Source organism: Chiloscyllium plagiosum, chromosome 10 (genome assembly GCF_004010195.1).
Source record: "Chiloscyllium plagiosum isolate BGI_BamShark_2017 chromosome 10, ASM401019v2, whole genome shotgun sequence".
NCBI classification, from domain to species: Eukaryota; Metazoa; Chordata; class Chondrichthyes; order Orectolobiformes; family Hemiscylliidae; genus Chiloscyllium; species Chiloscyllium plagiosum.
The window spans coordinates 29713633-29736207 of NC_057719.1; the positions used below are offsets into that span (position 1 = coordinate 29713633).

Genomic DNA, 22575 nt, shown 5'->3' on the forward strand with positions numbered 1-22575 from the left:
GGAAGGTGTTAGTAAAGTGGATGAACTGTTCAATCTCCTCGTGGCAGCACGAGGCAGCGCCGATACAGTCATCGATGTAGCGGAGGAAAAGGTGGGGGGTGGTGCCAGTGTAGCTGCAGAAGATGGACTGTTCCACATATCCTACGAAGAGGCAGGCATAGCTGGGGCCCATGCAGGTGCCCATGGCCATGGAGTAGCCATGGATCGACCTCATCCTTCTAAATTCCATAGAGTATAGACCCAGAATCCTCAACTGCTCCTCATATGACACGTTCTTCCTTCCCAGAACCACTCTTGTTAACCTCCTTCAGACCTTCTCCAAGGCCAGCACATCCTTCCTTACAAAGTTCAAAACTGCTTACAATATTTCAAACATCTGATCAGAGCTTTAAACAGTCTCAGCAATAAATCTCTGCTCTTATAATTCAGTCCTCGCAAAATGAATGTTAACATTGTATTTGCCTTCCTAACTGTGAACTGAACCTGCATGTTAACCTTAAGAGAATCTTGAACTTGGATTCCTGAGACCCTTTGTGCGACAGATTTTCCAAAGCCTTTCCTCATTTAGAAAATAGTGCATGCTTCTATTCTTCCTACCAAAGTGCATAACATCACACTTTTCTACATCATATTCCATCTGCCACTTCTTTGCCTACTTTCCTAGCCCGTCCAAGTTTCTCTGCAGCTTTCCTGCTTGTGGCAGGTGGGGAGTGAATGAGGCGGGACACCTATCACACCGTAACGAAGGTGTCCCAAGGCGAGCTCAAATGAGGCGGGACAACTGTCACACCGTCATGAAGGTGTCCTAAGACGAGCTCAGGGAGGAGAGCAACCTCCCATGGAGCAACACTACATGTCCCTTCACTTATCTTTGTGTCATCTGCAAACTTAGCAACAATGCCCTCAGTTCTTTCATCCAGATCATTAATGGATAACATGAACAGTTGGTCCCAACAATGGCCCCTGCCTGATCATGAACATGGTTGTTCTTTGTTCTGGATGTAAGTTTTTGTTGCTGAGCTGGAAGGTTTGTTTTCATGAAAACAAACCTTCCAGCTCAGTGAGCAAACTTACATCCAGAACCTCAACCTGAGCCACAAATCTTCTGAAAACTCGCTAATGGTTGTCTTTGTGTTGAAGGATGATCAAGATCATGTTTATTACTCAGGACTGTGAGGAAACATAAAACATGTAGCAGTAAACAGGATTTCAATTTATTAGTATGATTTATTGAATGTAAAAAGGAACACTGTAGTATAGTTCCTTTAAAACACAATAGCGACTGCTTTCAAATTATTTTATTGGCTGTAAAATGCCTTGGGATAGCCAGAGGCTCTGAAAGGCATTACATACATGGAAGTTATTGTTTTCTTAAAGTGATGAGTTGTAGATTATTGCTTTGTACAAAATTAGCAAGATTTTAAAAGTTGTTTTGTAAGACTGTATTTAAAAAGTAATTTAAAAGCTGCAATTAAAACAACTTACTCTGATTTAAAAGGAGATCCTTCTTTATTCAAAATAGATTGGATTTTATCCTCATACTTAAGGCGTAGCACTCGATTGTGAACTCTGACTATGCGATTTATTTTTAACCCTGTCACTCCAAGTTTCTTGAAGTCCCAAGCACAGAATCGAGACAAGATTACATCATAGCAGGAAGTGAACCTGTCAAGGGAAAGAATATTACATTTATTTACACATAAATATCCTGAATTCATACACTGTTGTAGTTTACTCACACACAGTATAGAAAATATATTCTATACATCTGCTACCATCAAATAAATTAAAAAGTAGCCTCATTGTTATTGTAGAACAATTTTAATGTTAATGTTGAAATACTGGTAATTAATTCTTCCTTGGAAATTTTGAAATTTTAAGATGCTTTTTTTTAAAATGAAAAGAACATCTTGTATAAACTTTAAATTACAGAACCACATAAATTTAAGAGTATAGGAGGCCTGTCAGGCCATCATGTCTGCACTGCTCTTAAGCATCATTTGTTGTCAATTTCCTGCTTTTCCCCTATACCCTTACATATTATTTCTATTCAAATAATTAAACACTCTTGAAAACCTCAAAGAAGCTCAAATGATATGAGTGTCTACATACAATTAAATTCCAATATGTAGTGCATGACTGGTACTTAAAAGCTATTCTAATACAGTGCTTTGTGCAATGCTATGATTACTATCTACTGACTTGAGCGTCACAAAGCTAGCAGCAAATCCAGAAAAGGTTTTCAGTTCCTTGGCAACCAGCTGATGGTTAGAAACATTTTTTTTCTTAAATTGAATCTTTAAGTTGAAATCTGATGAATTTATTCTTGTGATGACACTGATTGTAGGACCAGAGCCAGAAAAAAAAGGCACAGCACTGACAGCAAAGCTTAAACATAAATGTCATACATTACAAATTTCATAATGGCAAATATCCACAGGATAAAAATTCTTGGCTGCCTCAAATTAAAACAAAAATTACAAACTTTGTTAATACTTTAAATATAATTCAAGTAGTTTAATTACTTGTTACGATAAATCACAAAGTTACAAATAAAACTACCAATAATCAGCAAACATAGCAAATGCACAACAGAAATTATCTAAAGGATTTTTTCAAGTGACTTCAATGACCAGATTGGATTTTCTTCCAGTGTAAAGCTACAAATCCAAAACTAACTGTACTTAAAAATAGTCACTAAAATCTTACAGTAAAACTGCCTCCAATAAATGTTCTCTACATAGGCCTAACATTTTAGGGCTGCAGGTCAATTTTTGAATGCAATTCATGTACAAAATACTTACCTCAGGTTTCCTTCAACATTTTCCTATGGCTTCTTTTTCTGTTTGTGAAGGTACAATAAAAAGAAATTCCAGCTTTTCAGAGTCCTTTCATGTGTGCCATCCCCTAGACTAATGTACTCTCACTAGTAATCTGGCCATACGTTTTTCCAACTCAGTTTATGGCGACTTTGACGCACCTCAGATTTTCCAATGCTTTCAGTCCGGCTTCACAAATCTCATTCCGCTCTGAGCCCTCTTTCACAAATTTCATTGAATTTTTGCCAGCATTCCTGTAGAGAATCTCCAAATAATTGACTTCAGCCTTTCCTGTCTCCTCTTTGGCTTCTATCTCAATTATAAGTTTATAAGATATAGGAACAGAATTAGGCCAATCTTGGCTGATATGTTCCTCAGGAGAAAGTGAGGACTGCAGATGCTGGAGATCAGAGCTGAAAATGTGTTGCTGGAAAAGCACAGATCAGGCAGCATCCAAGGAACAGGAGAATCGACATTTCGGGCATAAGCCCTTCTTCAGGAATATGATATGTTCCTCACTGCATTTTCCTGCCATTCTAAAAGTTCTTCCCATTACTCTAAGGCTGTGCCCCCAGGTCCTTGTCTCTCCTACCAATGGAAACATCTTCCCAATATCCACTCTGACCAGGCCATTCAGTATTCTGCAAGTTTCAATTAGACCCCTCTCATCTTTCTAACTCGATTGAGTATGGACCCAGAGTCCTCAAACGTTCTTTATATGTTAGGCTATTCATTCCTGGAACCATTCTTGTAAACCTTCTCTGAACATGCTCTGGCTCAATACATCCTTCCTGAGATATAGGGCCCAAAACTGTACACAGTACTCCAAATGTGGCCAGACCAGAGCCTTATTGAGCCTCAGAAGTACATCCCTGCTTTTATTTTCAAGTCCTCTCAAAATAAATGCCATCATTGCATTTGCCTTCCTAACTACTGATTCAATCTGCAAGTTTACCTTGAGAGAATCCTGGAATAGAACTCCCAAGTCTCTTTGCATTTCAGACTTCTGAATTTCCTCCCCATTTAGAAAATAGTCCATGCCTCTATTCTTCCTACCAAAGTGCATGTGACCTCACACTTTTCCACATTGTACTCCATCTGCCAAGTCTCTGCCCACTCTTCCAACCTGTCCAAATCATTCTGCAGACTCACTGCCTCCTCAATGATACCTATCCCTCTACCTACAAGCTTAGCCAGAAAGTCATCAGTTCCTTTGTCTATATCATTAATGCATGAAGTGAAAAGTTGTGGTCCTAACACTAAGCCTTGCAGAACACCACTTGTCACTGGCTGCCATCCTGAGAGGGACTCTTTTACTCCCAATCTCTGCTTTTGGCCAGACAAGCAGGCTTCTATCCATGCTAGCACCTTGCTTGTAACATCACCGGCCCTTATCTTACTCAATAGCCTCCTATGTGGCACCTTGTCAAAAGCCTTCTTTAATTCCAGGTAGATAATGTCCTTTGGCTTTCCTTGGTCTAATCTGCTCATTACTTCATCAAAGAATTCTAGCAGATTTGTCAGGCGTGACCTTCCCTTCATGAAACCATGCTGACGTGGTTTTATTTTACCATACATTTCCAAGTATTCAGAAATTGCTTCCTTCACGATGAATTCCAGGATTTTACCCACGACCGAGGTTAGGTTAATTGGTCTGCAATTTTCAGTCTTCTGTCTTACTCCCTTTTTAAACAGGGGTATTATATTAGTGATTTTCCAGTCCTCTGGGACCCTCCCTGATTCTAGTGATTCCTGAAAGATTACCACTAATGCCTCCGCTATCTCTGTAGCTGTTTCCTTTAGAACTCTGGGGTGTAGTCCATCTGGTCCAGGTGATTTATACACCTTCATTCAAGCCATTAGTTTTTCTCGCACCTTCTCCTCGGTAACGGTCACCATACTCAGCTCTGTCCCCTCACTCTCTTGGGTTTTTGGGAAATTACTCGTGTTTTCCACTGTGAAGACCGATGCAAAGTAATTATTTAGTTCCTCAGCCATTTCTTTGTTCCCCACTACAATCTCTCCTGCATCATTTTCCAGTGGCCCAACATCCACTTTTGCCTCTCTTTTGCCCTCTACATATCTAAAGAAACTCTTACAATCTTTCTTTAAATTACTGACTAGCATGCCCTCATTTCCATCCTTAATTTTTTTTTCATTGCCCTCTTTGTAAGCTTCAACCTTTCACTCCAATACAAATTAAAAATCTGTTAACTCCTCCGTAAATTTACTCACTGTCTTGGCATTCACCGCACTTTGGAGCAGCGAATTTCACAGATTCACAACCCTTTGTGAGAAATAGTTTCTCTCAACTCTGTTTTAAATTTGCTACCCCTTATCCTAAGACTATGACCTCTCATCCTAGAATGCTCCATAAGAGCACGCATCTGCTCCACGTCTACTTTATCCATACCTTTTATCAACTTGAATACTGCAATTTGATCTGCCCTCATTATTCTAAATTCCAGACAGTACAGGCCTAAACTGTTCAATCGCTTCATATGACAAACCTCTCATGTCTGGGATCAATCTATTGAACTTCCTCTGATCTGTCTCCATCTTTCTCCAAATATGGGGACCAAAACTGTGCACAATACTCCAGGTGCAGTCTTACGGTATAGTTGCAACAATACTTCCTTACCTTTATATTCTATTCCTTTAGCGATAATGTAATTTATCAAATATGTATTAATATTCCAAGTCAGGACTTGCCCAACAGGACTACACCTCTGAAATTCATGGAAGGAAACTTGTCACTTTTAATATCTAGAAATTATAGATTTATCAGTTTCTAAGGACACTGGGATTCAAATTCAACATTGTTACTTTTTTTAACAAAATATTAAAATGGACACATTAATAACCAATTTATCAGGGTTGAGGCCTGCAAGGATTCCATTTGCATTTGGGCCACTCACTGCAAGCTTGGCTGGACATTTTAAGGCAGAACAGCTAGCTGCCTTTGCAAAGAATTCGTTCATGGCACATGGCTTCACAGGCTGGGCTAGCATTACCCATCTTTGGTTGCTCATGACATGATGACAAACTGTCTTTTAGAATTCAAAGTTTGTGAGAAGATTTGTAGCTCGGGTGCTTGTTGTTGTGGTTCTGTTTGCCGAGCTAGAAGTTTTTGTTGCAAATGTTTCGTCCACTGTCTTGGTGACATCCTCAGTGCTTGGGAGTCTCCTGTGAAGCGCTTCTGTGGTGTTTCCTCTGGCATTTATAGTGGCCTGTCCCTGCCGCTTCCGGTTGTCAGTTTCAGCTGTCCGCTGTAGTGGCCGGTATATTGGGTCCAGGTCGATGTGTTTGTTGATGGAGTTTGTGGATGAGTGCCGTGCTTCTAGGAATTCCCTGGCTGTTCTTTGTTTGGCTTGCCCTATAATGGTAGTGTTTTCCCAGTCAAATTCATGTTGCTTGTCGTCTGCTTGTGTGGCTACTAGGGATAGCTGGTCGTGTCATTTCGTGGCTAATTGGTGTTCGTGGATGCGGATCGTTAGCTATCTTCCTGTTTGTCCTATATAGTGTTTTGTGCAGTCCTTGCATGGGATTTTGTACACTACATTAGTTTTGCTCATGCTGGGTATCGGGTCCTTCATTTTGGTGAGCTGTTGTCTGAGAGTGGCTGTTGGTTTGTGTGCTGTTATAAGTCCTAGGGGTCGCAGTAGTCTGGCTGTCATTTCAGAGATGTTCTTGATGTGGTAGTGTGGCTAGTCCTTTGGGTTGCGGCATGTCCTCGTTCTGTTGTCTTTCCCTTAGGCATCTGTTGATGAAATTGCGAGGATATCCGTTTTTTGCGAATACCTTGTATAGGTGTTCCTCTTCCTCTTTTTGCAGTTCTGGTGTGCTGCAGTGTGTTGTGGCCCTTTTGAATAGTGTCTTGATGCAACTTCGTTTGTGTGTATTGAACCACAGCTTCTTTTAGAATCACTGCTCTTCACTTGAAGGTAGACTGCAATGCCATTAGGGAGGGAGTCCCAGCATTTTGACCCAGTGACATGTAAGGAACAGTGATATATTGTCAAATCAAAATAGAGTGACTTGGGGTGGGCAGTGTATTGCAGGTGGTGTATTCCCTTGTATCTTTTAGATAGTAGTCGCCATGAGTTTGAAAGGTTCTTGGTAAGGAGTCTTGCAGTACACCTTGTAGATCTTATACACTGCTGCTACAGAGGCTATTTCTCCTAAATGACGCCAACGGTTTGAATGTTGGAGCTGTACTCATTCAGGCAATTGGGGAGAATTCCATCACACCTCTGATTTATACCTTGTAATCAGTGCATGGGCATTACGGAGTCAAGAGGTGAGTCACCCACTGTAAGATTACTCACTTCCTACCTGCTTTTGTAGCTACAATATTTACATGGCTAGTCCAGTTCATCTTCTAATCATTGGCAAACACTGAGGATGTTGGTACTGGGGGATTAAGCAATGATAATGCCATGGAATGTCCAGACATAATAGTTCAATACACTGTTGTTGGAGAGAGTTAGTGCCTGTCACTTGATTGGAGTGAATGGTATTGGTTTACATGACGGCCCAAACCAACATTTTGCCCAAGTGTTGCTGTATTTGGATATGAGCTGCTGCAGTAACTGAGGAGTCATGAATATGCTGAACAATGTGTAATCAGCAGCAGATATTCTCTCTTCTGACATGACGATTGAAGGAAGGTCTTCGATGAAGCAGCTGATGATCGATGGTTGGGTCAAGGTCACACCCTGAAGAACTTCTGCAGAGATGTACTGGAGCCGAGATACTTGACCTCCAATAATCGTAATGGTCTTCTTTTGAGCAACCTGCAAGTTCAACTAATGGAGAGTATTCCCAATTTTTATTGACTTTTGTTTGCCACATTCAGTCAAATGTAGCCTTGAGGTCAAGTGCAATTACTCTGACCCCACCTTTGAAATTCCAATGCTTTGTTCATGTTGGAACCTAGGCTGAAATGAGGTCAGGAGTTGAGTTGGCCTTGTGAAAACTAAGTTGAATGTCAGTGAGCAGGTTATTGCTATACAAGTGCAGCTTTATAACTTCATTGTTCACTTTGTCAATATTAAGAGTAAACACATGGGGCAGTAATTGACCAGCCTGGACTAGTCCTGCTTTGTGAACAGGGCATCATAGGGCAATTCTGCACATTTTTGGCCAGATATCAGGGTTGTAGCTGAACTCAGAATCTCTACAGTGTAGAAACAGGCCATTCGGGCCATTGAATCTACACCAATACTCCAAAGAGTATCACACTCAGACCCACGCCCCCTACCTTATCTCTGGTACAAGGTAGTATAATGTTTAATTACAAGTCTAGTAATAACTGAAATAATTTTCAGTTGGCATAAAAACTCAAATGGTTCACTTATATTCTATTGCGAAGGAAAATTGCACTTGACATCAAGGCTACATTTGACTAAATGTGGCATCAAGGAACTCAAACCAATATCCTCAGTGTTTGTCAATGACTAGATGATGAACTGGACTAGCCTTATACATTATTATGCATTTCTGATCGCTAATCCACCTGCCTTGCCACTCCCTGGACACCATGAGCAATTCGACATTGCAATCCACCTAAACTGCACATTTTAGGATTGTGGGAGGAAACCAGAGCACCTGACAGAAACCCATGCAACCTCAACCACGCAGACATGGAGAGATGTGCAAAATGTCACGCAGTCACCCAAGTCTGGAGTTGAACCAGAGTCCCTGATGGGGAACCTTGGAAATTTGGCAGAATCAACAGTGCTGAGCTTTTTATTACCCTTTCTGCTGTCTATGTTTAAGCCAGTTGATCCATCTGGTTTTATTTCTCTTTTTTTCAGGTTTTGTTGCAGTTGATACAACTAAAGGTCCTTGCAAATTACCCAGCAAACAAGTGTAGTCACATGTAAACCAGACCAAGTTAAGGATGCAATTTTCCTTCACTAAAGGATATGTGAACCATTTGAGTTTTTATGTCAACTGAAAATTGTTTCACAGTTATTATTAGGCTTGTCCTCTACCTTATGCAAGGTCCCTATAACATTACCATTCAATACCATCATAATTTTTTGCCTCAACTCAACATTCCTACCCAGTCCCCACATGCATTGAATCAGTGTAACAAAATTATCAATCTTAGACTTGAATACACTCAGTGATGGAGCTACAGCTGGAGGAGACAGTGACATGGTAGTAATGTCTCTGGACTAGTAATCCAGAGGCCCAGAATATAGCCATTTCCATTCCCACTATGGCAACTGCTAGAAACTCAAATCAATTAACTAATAAAAAAATGAAAAGCTAGTCTCATTAATAGTGACCATGAAACTATTGCTAATTGTCATAATGCCTTTCAGGGAAGGAAATCAACCATCCTTAACTGGTTTGGCCTCTACATGACTCCAGCTCTACAGGGACAAGGTGGATTTGTAAATGAGCCTTGAAATAAACTGTCAAGGCATTCAGTTGAATTGAATTAAACTGAATTAGCTTGGTTGTCACATGTAACCAAACATGTATAGTGAAAAGCTTATAGGTCACCACTTACAGCACCGTCTTAGGCACAAAGGTACCTCGGTACAATCCTTAGTTTCAGGATAGAGAAGTTAAGAAATAAAGTTACATTATAGCTATACACAGTATAGCCATAGATCAGAAAAACAAGAAGCAAAGTTAAAAAGACAAACATTACACAGTACAAGTACCAAGTCAGAAAGGAATGAAACCAGATGAATGACTCAGTAGTGCTTGAGTTGCCAAAATGTCCTCACACGTAGGAATGGACATCACACTGTCCACATAGCTCTGCACTAATTTGGTACCCAATTCCTCCATGCTTTCTCAAATTACATGAAAGCTTTCTGGCAGATTTTCTATTGCTCCAAATCTTTCAAGTTTCATTAAAATGCTCATCCGTGTTCTCAGAACATATGTATAATCTTGCTGGCACCTATACCACCCTTGTCCCACACCATGGCTGAATGGGCACATTAGCTTTTTAACAATAGAAATGTTCCAAGGAGCGTTATTGGACCAAAAACGTTTATTGTTTCTCTCTCTACAGATGCTGCCAGACATTTTGTGTTTCTCCAGCAATTTCTGCTTTTATTTCAAATTTCCAGCATCTGTAGTATTTTACTTTCACATGTGGTGAGGGGAGTTGGGCAAACTGTCTGCAGTTTGAACAGAGAACAAAAATTGTGGGAAAAATAATTAGGACCAAAAGAAAAGGTCTGGGTACAAGGGTACAGTCATCATTTTTTGTTTAACAATCACTCTTAGCCACATTCTCACATTCATACCCATTCCCTGTTGATCACATCCCAATCTGTTCTGTAAGAGACAGAGAACAAAGTAGCAAGACAGATTATAGCTGTGTAGAATTATGAAAGGATGAGATGAAACCAGGAATATTATGAATGACTCCTGATTGATGGAGAATGTGCATTGAACATTGTGAGAATAGTGGTGCAGCGGGTGGAATATGAAGTATGAAAATATATTCATTGACTTCAACCTTTGAATTTATTGTGATACTACGTTTACAACACTAGGGCCACTCTCCTGACATTGATCACCACTATTATTTGCTCCCAAAACCATTTTCAAAGATTGGATCGTGGGTTTATTGGCCTTTGTGGACAGATTATGTTTAGCCTTCTCTCCACTACAATTTCCAGCATCTGGGAAACTTGGAACAGGCTCTGGTTCCTTTTGCATTAAATTGATTATATCCTGCTCAGATTTCTCTTCCACGATCAACTCCAACAAAAACACAGTTCTCCTCTTTTATTTTTTTAAGATCAATCTAATTGGTCACAATATGGCCACATCTCAGAGGTACCTGAACTCAGATCTTCTGGCCTAGACATAGGGATAATACCCTGCACCATAAAACCCTTGCAGCTCTCCTTTAAGAGTATAGACTGACTTTAAATAGAGTAGGTTAGCTGTAAGCAGTATTAGTTTCACATGACCGTGGGCTTCAGCTCAGATATGCTACCATTCAGCAACACATTTATTTAGGCAACAATCACACAAATTATCAAACAGCAGATATTTTTAATCAATCTGCTCATGCATGTTACAAGACATTTCTGGAGCAGGTACGACTTGAACCCTACCACTGTGACACAAGGCCCTTGTTATCAGGCAGCATGCTATCCGAACAAGCTGATGCAGACGACCATCCATTACAATCCCCATGCTTTATCTCAGGGACTGTATAATATAATCCCATTGTTTCCTTGAAAAACATTATAGTACTCAGTTATAGTTTTATAAAAACAATACTAGGAAGTATAAGTTCATGCCATTAGAAAACCTATTTCTCAATGTGAACAAGACTGTGGGAAATCCCTGGATGGAATTAAAAATGAGAATAATATCCTATTAAGGACTAAATGATTGCTGTCATTGCTGAGGATCTATATGCTGTGTTTGCTAGAAACTAAGCAATCACCTCAAGTTTCAAGAGGAATTATTCTGTTCACTTTTAATTACTGTTCTAAATAATATTTGAAATTTGGTGATTAAGTATTACGAGGTTTCTGTTAGGAATTTGTAGTTATCACCATACCATACATCAGAAGGAGTGCCTTCCTCAAAGCGAATGTTTCCCACGGTTTCCAGTTCAATTAACAAAAACAGAATACTCAAATTAAAAAAATCAACGATTGGCTTCAGTTCAGTCTGATACTTTACTTCAGTTCTGTCAAAGAAAAGATAGGATGGAACGACTTATTTAAGTATGACAAAATAAATATTTGCATTTGATTTTAGGTTAACAGTGAAGCCAAACACATTTTAGTTAGCACATTATCACATGTCTTTTTCACATAGTCTGAGCAAAGGAAACTATGAAGGGAAACTTTATTATGCAAGATTCGTAAAATGCACAAAAAGAGCTGGTGGTAGAAAGGCATTTAGGTATCTTTGATATTCCGCTAAAACACCCACAGGAAAAAGTGAATCAACTACAGTTAAGAAACTAAGTTAAAGATTGCATTAGATCAAAGAAAGTGGCTTACAAGAATGCCAGAAATAGCAGTAAGCATGAGTATTAGAACAATTTAGGAAATTGGTAAGAAAAAGGAAAAGAGAATACAAATGTAAGCTAGTAAGGAACATAAAGACAGACTGTAAAAGCTTCTGTTGATATATGAAACGAAAGAGATTAGCAAGGGCAATTGTGAGCCAATTAGAGGTAGGGACAGGAGCATATATAGTGAAGAAACTAAACAGTTACTTGGTGTCTGTGTTCATGAAAGAAGTTACAGGAAATCTCCTAGAACTACTAGGCAATTAAGGGTCTTAAGTAACTGAAGAACTAAAAGAAATTCATTTTTTAGTAAAGAGGCAGCATGTGAAAAATTAGTTTGTTTGTTTGAGGGTTCAGAAATCTCTGTATCAGATAAGTTTCATCTCAAAGTGGTAAAGGAAGTAAAACGAATTAATGGATGCATTGGTGATTTTTCTTCATAATTGAATAGATCTGGAAAGGATCTTGTTGAGTGGAAGGCAACTTCACTATTCAAGAAGGGAGGAAGACAGAGTAGACAACAATAGACTTATTAGCTTATCATCTGTAGTAGTGAAAATGTTAAAATTCATTTTAAAGGACGTGATAATTGAACAGTTTTGTTGAGTCAACACAGATTTCTGAAGAAACATATGTTTTACAAACTTGAAGTTGTTTTGAGGATGTTACTTGCAGCATAGGCAAAAGGAGAACCAGTAAATGTGTTTTGTGAATTTTCAGAATGACTTTTGATAAAGTTTGCCACATGAGTTTAGTGAATAAAACTACAGTATATAGGATTGGGAGGAATATACTAGTACAGATCATTATTATTAGAGAAATTAAACAGCTTTTGCAATATCATGCATGATATATCACACAGTAATTTACTCACTCATCCAGCCTGTTGTTCCAAAATGTTAGTCTTTCTTTCAGAGCATCCAATTTTTGACACATTTTCTGCTCTTCATTGGAACCTTCTGTGTTGTCCTTTAGTGAATTACTATTGCTGTACATTTCTTCATTCCTGTCTTTATTCCTCAACCCATTCAGAAACGTCTTCACAGAATTTGGTCTTTTGCTCAAATACAGCTTTGTCAATTCTGATTCTAGCTGTTTCAAGAAAATTGTTTCATTAACTATTATCACATTTTTATTAAAAAATGTTCAATCTTAGCCATTTGCTTACAAGATTACATTAAAAAATAAATATATTATACAACGTGACTTCATTGCTTGATCCTGAGCATTGAGGATTGGGTCAATGATTGATTCACCATCTCAATGTCTGAACATCGAACATAGAAACTTACAGCACAGAACAGACCCTTAGGCCCACGACTCAACTCACTGCTATCTATGTGCATGTCTAGCAGTCGCTTAAATGTCCCCAATGACTCTGCTTCCTCTACCTCAGCTGGCAACGCATTCTATGCATTCACAACTCTCTGCGTAAAGAACCTACCTCTGATGTCTTCTTTATACCTTCCTCCTAATATCTTCAAACTATGACTCCTCGTACCAGTCAATCCTGCCCTGGGGAAAAGTCTCTGGCTATTGACTCTATCTATTCCTCTCAATATTTTGTACACCTCGATCAGGTCTCCTCTCTTCCTCCTCCTCTCCAGAGAGGAAAGTCTGAGTTTAGTCAATCTTTCTTCATAAGGCAAGCCCTCCAATCCAGGCAGCATCCTGGTAAACCTTCTTTGCACTCTCTCCAAACCCTCTGTATCTTTCCTATGGTAGGGCAACCAGAACTGGACACAATATTCCAAGTGCGGTCTCACCAGGGACTTGTAGAGCTGCAGCAAAACCTCGCGGCTCTTAAACTCAATCCCCCTGTTAATGAAAGCCAAAGCACCATTTGCTTTCTTAACAATCCTATCCACTTGGGTGGCAACTTTGAGGGATCTATGTACTTGCACACCCAGATCCCTCTGTTCCTCCACACTGCCAAGAATCCGGTCTTTCATCCTATATTCAGCATTTGAGTTCGACCTTCCAAAATGCATCACTTCACATTTATCCAGGTTGAACTCCATCCGCCATTTCTCAGCCCAGCTCTGCATCCTGTCTATGTCACGCTGAAGCCTGCTGTAGCCCTCTATTCGATCAGCGACACCTCCAACCTTTGTGTCATCTGCAAATTTACTAACCCACTCTTTAACCTCCTCATCCAAGTCATTTATATAAACTACAAAGAGCAGAAGCCCAAGAACAGAGCCCTGCGGGACCCCACTCAACACTGTCTTCCAGGTAGAGTACTTTCCATCTACAACCACTCTCTGCCATCTGTCAGCCAGCCAATTCTGAATCCAGATAGCCAAATCTCCCTGTATCCCATAGTTCCTGACTTTATGAATGAGCCTACCATGGGGAACCCTATCAAATGCCTTGCTGAAATCCATATACACCACATCCACTACTCGACCGTAGTCGCCTCACATGTAGCACTTAAGATATGCTGATTAAGATATGGTAGTTTCACATTTGAGAGAGTAATTTGATCAGTTACATCATAGTTTACACAAATCTCACTGTACCATATCTCTCAAAATTTGTCTCTGCTTGGTCTATATTTTTACAGTAATTTACTTTTATTTACTTTCATTCTCTTTACAATCATTAACATAATTATCAATACCATTACTGCCATTACCATCCACTTAGATTGAGGTAATTTGGAACTCTGGCTAGATATTGTGATCTGATTTACTTCAATTCAACAAGTTTAAGTTCAAGTGAGAGTGGATATTTCACCCAAGTGAGATAAAGGATGAGTGAGTATACTTGGTGATTTTGATCCAAGTGGGAATTCAGGACAGAGGAGGAATGAGGCATGTTCGATTTTGCCTGTTCTCGGATGCTGCCTGAATTGCTGTGCTCTTCCAGCACCACTGATCCAGAATGTTAAGTAAGATGCACTGCAAGAAACAAAGTCTCCAGACTGGAAGGGTGTGTGGGGAGAATAAACAGTCTGCGTTGAAACAAGCAACAAGATGATGTCACAAACCACAAATGAAATGAGTGCAGAGAGAGAAGCTGATTAGGGAGTTGGATTGGTGACTATTTCTGGTAGAGTAAAAGTAAGATCTTCAGTGCGTATTCAAGTCTCTAGGCATTTTTCTCCTTTTCTAAAAAGAGTTTTTAAATATAAGATTTAAATTTGTGTTTAGAAACATAATTGCAATAAATTTTGGAAAAAAGGGATTCTAGAGTAATTGAAAAATTATTATAATAAAAAAAGTGTGGAAAGCAGGGATTCTGGAATAATTAACAAATATATTAAATGAAATACAATATTAATGGTAAAGCGGTTGATGTGTTGTTGCTGCTGCAGCATGTGGCATCTGCTGCACAAAATGAGATTTGGCTTTCAACAAGTAATTGATAGGATCTATGAAATAGTGTGTAATTGTCGATGCCAAAGGTCTTTAGGATTGCTGAATAGCCTTGAAGCTCTTAGACAGATTATTCGTTGGGAGGAATTTAAAATACCTCCATAATAAAATCCTTATAGGACATAGGCTTCCGGTCACAAAAACCCGCTTGAATCATCACACTCTGCTTCCTGTCTTGCAGCCAATTGTGGATCCAATTTGCCAATTCTCCTTGGGTCCCATGAGTTCTTACCTTTACTATCAGTCTCCAATACAGCACTTTATCAAAATCCTTCCTGAGGTCCATTTCAAATGCATTGCCCTCATCTATATACATGGTCACCTCTGCATCAAATGCAGTCAGGCAAAAAGTAAGGACTGCAGATGCTGGAAACCAGAGTTTTGATCAGAGTGGGAGGCTTCCTTCCTCTATTCCTGATGAAGGGCTTTTGCCCAAAACGTCGATTTTCAAGCTTCTCGGATGCTGCCTGACCTGCTGTGCTTTTCCAGCACCACTCTGATCTAAACAAATGCAATCAGGTTGGTCAGACATGATTTCATCTTTAACAAAACCGTGCTGCTTGTTCTTGATTAATCCCTGCTTCTCCAAGTGCAGATTAATTCTATCCCTTGATTCTTCCTACTATTCGTGATATACATTAAAAAATCTGGATGACTTGTTGCTAAATTTGTAGATTACACAAGGATTATGTGGAGGGTCACATAGTGTTGTGGAAGCAGGAAGGCTGCAGGAGAACTTGGACAGACTAAGAGAGTGAGCAAACAGGTGGCTGATGGAATATAACATGGGAAAGTGTGAGGTTATGCACTTTGGTTGGAAGGACAGAAGCACAAAATATTTTCTAAATGTGGAAAGCCTTCGGAAATTTGAAGCACAAAGGAATTTGGGAGTCCGAGTTCAGAATTTTCTTAAGGTTAACATGCAGTTTCAGTTGGCAGTTAGGAAGACAAATGCAATGTTAGCACTCATTTCAAGAGGACTAACACAAAAGAGCAAGGATGTACTGCAAAAACTGGACAAGGCTCTGGTCAGATATTTGAAATATTGTGGGCAGTTTGAGCCCCCTAGCTAAGGAAGGGTGTGCTGGCCTTGGAGGAAGTCCAGAGAAGATTAACAAATGATCCAGATAACAAAGCTCCAGTCATATGAGAAGTGGTTGAGAACTCTGGGTCTGAACTTGGAGTTGAAAAGGATGAGTGGGGGGGGATCTGATTGAAACGTTCAGAAAACGGAGAGCCCTTGATACAATCAGACATGGGGAAGATGTTTCCACTGATAGGACAGACTAGGAGCAAGGGTACCTCAGAGTAAAGGGACAAACATTTAGAATTGAGATGAGAAGGAATTTATGAGAGGGTCATGTCGTTTTGTGGCTAGTTGATGTTCATGTATCCTGAAACACACTAAAACAGAAGCTAGTGAACTTGAAAGACCTATACCGACAACAAGGAAAACTAATGTTATTTATAAAATACCATGCAAGGACTGTAACAACACTACATTGGACAAACAGGCAGAAAACTAGCCACCAGGATATAGGAACATCAACTAGCCACAGAACGACATGACCCTCTCTCACTAGTACCCTTACATACAGATAAGGAAGAACACCACTTCGACTGGGACAACAGATCCATCCTAGGACAAGCCAAACAGAGACACGCTAAAGAATTCCTAGAAGCATGGCATTCCAACCAGAACTCTATGAACAAACACATCAAGTTAAACCCAATCTATTACCCCCTGAGAAAAAGAACAGGAAATGATGTCACCAACCCAAAGAAACCCAAACATATAAATAGAAAGCAGGAATTATCAACAGTGCTTCGCCCGAAGGCCCACTTAAGATGTTACCCAGTAGAGTGACGAAACGTTTGGAAATTAACCTTCCAGCTCAGCTAGCAAACCCACATCCAGATTGTGGAAAGTATTACTGCACTTTTTAAAAGCAGGTTACTGACACTCATTACAAATGCTCTTTTTTCAAGCAGTCGGGAAAACATAGTTAAACAAACTGGAACAAGGGCATTTATACAAAATGAGATTCGGCTGGTAACAAGTAGCCAATCAATCTTTGGAATCATGACTGATTATCAATGACAAAGGTCTTCTCTCCTGCCAACAACTATGTCATTAGCTCCAACGCAGCTGAACAGCTTGAGTGTGTGAATGTTTGGGCGGAAGCCATTGGACCTTTGGCCAGGAAGATTCTGCAATTTCCACTGCTATAAAAATAACAGCTCAAGTTTTAAGAAAACCTGTTTATTTCCCTTCAAAACTGACTTCTAAACAATAAGTCAGGGACATAAGAAGTGCAAATCATGTGTGCCTCCTAAAAATAAATGAATGAACAAAGAGATGATCAAGAAGTGATCAGTGCTGACAAGCCAAAGTATCATCTCACTGAATATTATGCATAGGAATCACTGAACTGATTTCCCAGTCTATCACTCTGCCTGTAACACCCATTCTTGTTTTGTGTCTGTGTTTGTATGTAGGAGCAATATTATAAGGGGTTTAGAATTTAAACTGGCAGTCCAAGAATCTATTTATTTCTAATAAATAGCAATTTCTTTAAAGATAGAAACCTGGGCCCATCTTTCTGTCAACTAGGATCTAAGAGACATAAAAATTCAAAAATTGTATCCCTTTAAAGCATCTTTAAACTTTGCAAACACACCAGGAATAGAGGGACTTGATTTCCAGCATTCTACCCCAGTGAGGCAAGAACATTAAAGCATTAAAATAGTTGTGGAGGTGGTTTTCAGAGAAGGGGAACATAAGGGAGCTAAACAAAAGGATTTGCCAGCATTGCCAGGGCAGCTATTTGAATAGTGATACTCAGTTGGACAGGAAGGAACAGATTGAATAGAGTATAGAGAAACAGAATCAAATAGGGTCAAAAGACAAAAATGTTCACTCTTCACTTATATACACACATTGTATTCGTAACAAAATAAGTAAACTAACAATGCAAAAAGGTTAATGGGAACAATCTTCCAGACATTGCAGAGACAGAGCTTCATGGAGATCAAAACCGGAGAGTAAATGTTTGGAGCTGTGAGACTTTTCAAAAGCATAAGCAGAAAGGAATGGACAGTGACATAGCTTTGTCAGTACAAGATAGAATAAGTACAATAACTGGAAATAATCTTAGAATCGTAGGATCATAGAAATGTGCAGCATGGAAACAGACCCTTCGGTCCAACTCGCCCATGTCGACCAGATATTCTGCATTAATCTAATGCCATTTGCCAGCATTTGTCCCATATCCCTCTAAATCCTTCCTATTCATATGCCATTCAGATCCTTTTTAAATATTGTAGTTGTATCAGCCTCCAACACTTCCTCTGGCAGCTCATTCCATTCATATACTACCCTCTGCTTGAAAGAGTTGCTCCTTAGGTCCCTTTTAAATCTTTCCCCTCTCACCTTAGACCAATGCTCTCCAGTTTTGCAATCCCTTGACCTGGGGAAGTGACTATTCACTCTATCCATTCTTGTCATAATTTTACAAACTTCTTTAATGTCAGCCTCTGACATCCAAGGAAAATAGCCCCAGCCTATTCAGCCTCTCCCTTCAGCTCCAAAATTCCAACCCTGGCAACATTCTTGTAAATATTTTCTGAACCCTATCAAGTTTCACAACATCCTTCCTATAGCAGGGAGACCAGACTGAATGCTGTATTCCAAAAGGGACCTAACCAATGAGCCGTACACACATGACTGCCCAACTCCTATACTCAATGCACTGACCAATAAAGGAAAGCATACCAAACACTTTGTTCACTACCCTATCTACCTGCAACTCTACTTTCAAGGAGCTATGAATCTGCACCTCAAAGCTTCTTTGTATGGCAACCCTGCCCAGGACCCTATCATTAAGTGTTCAAGTCCTGCCCTGATTTGCCCTACCTAAATGTAGCACTTCATATTTATCAAAATTAAACTCCACCTGCCATTCCTCAGCTCACTGGTCCATCTGACCAATGTCTCATTGTTTTCTGAGGTAGCATTCTTCGCAGTTGACTACATCACCAATTTTGGTGTCATCTGTAAAAGTATTAACCATACCTCCTATATTCACAACCAAATAATTTACATAAATGACAAAAAACAGTGGACCCATCACCGATCCTTGCAGCAATATATTTTGCCTAATGATATTTTCCTACCTTCTTCCCATTATTCATTACATTCTTCCTCTTCAAATAACTACCTAACTCCTTTTGAATGCATCAAATAAATGAGCCTCAACAACACCCCCAATAAGAATATTTTATCCTGCTTTTAAACATGCATACTACCAAATACAAGATGCCCTTCCGGCTTTTAAGAACATAAAAATAACTTTAGATGATGATACAATAAGCTTAGATCAGAAGACGTAAAATCCATATGGGTGAAGGTAAGAAATATCAAGAGGAAGATGACATTGGTAGGAGTAGGTCAAGAGAATTCCAATATTAGCTATACTGTCGGACAGAGAATAAAGCCAGAGACCATGAGGGCATGTCAAAAAGGCAGAATATTAATCATGAGTTATTTTAATATTCTCATAGATCAGGAAAGCCAAATGGGCAGAGATAGGCTTTAGGTAGAATTTATAGAGTGCCTTTGGGACAGATTCTGAGAACAATATGTTGTGCATCCATTTTGGGATTAGGCTATGTTGAACTTGGTAGTGCAAAATGAGGCTGGATTAGAAAATGACGTCAAATTAAAAGATCCTCTAGAATTCAGCATTCTGCTTGAGAGGGTGCAACTTGGATCAGAAACAACTTAAAACAAGGGTAAATACATAGAAACAAGTTGGCTGGAATGGAGTGGGAAAGGGGTTCAGTAGAAAATATGGTTGTTGAAGAATGACAAAGTATTTAAGAAAATAATTCACAGCTTATAATAACTATATCACAGTGTGAAAGTAGGATTCAAGGAAGGGAATAAACTAACCATTACTAACCAAAGACAGCAAATATAGTATCAAAAGTACGTATCAAAGGAAAAATATAAAATGTGGCAAGACAAAGAGTTGAGAAGGCTTAAGAACCAACAACAGGTGACCAAAAACAATAAAGAGGGAGAGGGAGAAAATAAACTGATAAATACTAACAAAATTGACAGCAAGAAACTTATTTTGAATATATAAAAAGGAAGAGAAGTCTAAGTGACCAAAGGCTCCTTAGAGAATGATGCTGGGAAAATAATAATGGGTAGCCAGGAAATAGCACAGGAATTGAATGAATGCTGTGCATCTATCTTCATGGTAGAAGATATAAATAGCATTCGAAAAATTTTAAATAATCAAGTGGGGAAGAAAGGAGGAGGAAATGAAGATTATAAAAGAGATTGGACAGACTCGGTTTGTTTCCTTCAAGCAGAGGAGAAAGTGAGGTCTGCAGATGCTGGAGATCAGAGCTGAGGAAGGGCTTATGCCTGAAACATCGATTCTCCTGTTCCCTGGATGCTGCCTGACCTGCTGCGCTGTTGCAGCAACACATTTTCAGCTTCCTTCAAGCAGAGGAGATTGAGAGGGGACATGATTGTGATGCATAAAATTGTGAGGGGCACAGATAGAGCAGACAGGAAGAAACTGTCTGATGGAAGGATCAATGAGCAGGGGCACAGATTTAAGGTAAGGGGCGGAAGGTTTGGAGAAGATGTGAGGAAATATTTTTCCTGGACTTACTGCTTGTAAGGGTGGTAGAGACAGGAACCCTCATAACATTTAAGAAGCATTTAGATGTGCACTTGTGATGCACAAGTTTACAAGGCTATGAGCCAAGTGCTGAAAAATGGGTTTAAATAAGTCAGGTGGCTGTTTTTGACCAGCACTGACATAATGGACCAAAGGACCTTTTTCAGGGCTGTAAATATCTATGACTATGAAATAAATACAACAATTATCACTGAAGCAAAGTACTAAGGAAACTAATGGGGTTAAAGGCCAATAGGCCACCTGGACCTGATGGATTACATCCTAGGATATTCAACAAAGTGACTACAGAGATAATGAATACATTAGTAGGAATCTTCCAACAATCCTTAAATTCTTGGAATCTTGGAAAATTGCCATTGTTATACCCTTATTCAAAAAGGAAGGAGATAAGCAACAGGATACCATAGGCCAGTTAGCTTAATATCTGTCATCGGGAAAATGTTAAGAGTCTATATTAAAGGGTGTAATACCAAAACATTTAGAAATGCAATATCATCAAAGAGAGTCAGCAGGGTTTCATGAAGAGGAAATCATGGCTGACAAATTTTACAAGAATTCTTGGAGGAGATAATGAATAAAAAGTAAAACCAGTAGATTTCCAAAAAAACGTTTTAGTAAATTATCATACATTGAGCCCAAAGTTTGGGTGAAGATTTGTAGCTCGGGTGCTCGTTGTTGTGGTTCTGTTCGCCGAGCTGGAAATTTTTGTTGCAAACGTTTCGTCCCCTGTCTAGGTGACATCCTCAGTGCTTGGGAGCCTCCTGTGAAGCACTTCTGTGGTGTTTCCTCCGGCCAAACAAAGAACAGCCAGGGAATTCCTAGAAGCATGGTATTCATCCACAAACTCCATCAACAAACACATCGACCTGGACCCAATATACCGGCCACTGCAGCGGACAGCTGAAACTGACAACCGGGAGCGGCAGGGACAGGCCACTATAAATGCCGGAGGAAACACCACAGAAGCGCTTCACAGGAGGCTCCCAAGCACTGAGGATGTCACCTAGACAGGGGACAAAACGTTTGCAACAAAAACTTCCAGCTCGGCGAACAGAACCACATACATTGAGCTCCTTAATAATATAAGAGTATATGGTGTTGGAGTAATATATTAGAATGGATAGAGGATTATTTAATATAAGAGAGAGTTCGGTTAAAGGGGGCATTTTCAGATTGTCAATCTGTAGCTGGTGGAGTGCCACAGAGAGCAGAAGTTAGAATATAATAAAGGAAAATAAAACTTATGCACTTTGGTGGGAAGTATAGAGGAGCTGAATATTATTTAAATAGAAAAATGCAGGGTCCTTGTGCATAAAAAGAATATTAGAACATTATTTTAATGAGCCACCACACTCTGCAGCACAGAGGAACTAAGAAGAGCAGAGGAAAATCACCTTACAATGTATTCAAAAAGAACGGTACCCAACGAACATAATCTGCCTGATTTCTCAGCAACAAACCCAAACAAGCAAACAAAACACATCCAGAAACCCTAGTCACTCTCCCTACATCAAAGACATCACGGAAATGACTGCCAGACTACTCAGACCCCTTGGCATCATGGTAGTCCACAAACCCACCAACACACTAAAACAGCAGCTAATGAACTTGAAGGAACCTATACAGACAACAAGCAA

The 22575-nt window shown here is 39.6% G+C and overlaps 1 protein-coding gene across 1 annotated transcript in view; it reads right to left on the reverse strand.

Moving 5' to 3' along the window:
• lrrc9 (leucine rich repeat containing 9) overlaps window positions 1-22575 on the reverse strand; it is a 235868-nt gene that overhangs the window by 150159 nt on the left and 63134 nt on the right. The window contains exons 10-12 of the mRNA XM_043697264.1: window positions 12713-12930; window positions 11377-11508; window positions 1486-1665 (exon numbers count right to left, since the gene is read on the reverse strand). Coding sequence (XP_043553199.1) covers window positions 1486-1665; window positions 11377-11508; window positions 12713-12930 — 530 coding nt within the window. The remainder of the gene's footprint in view (window positions 1-1485; window positions 1666-11376; window positions 11509-12712; window positions 12931-22575) is intronic.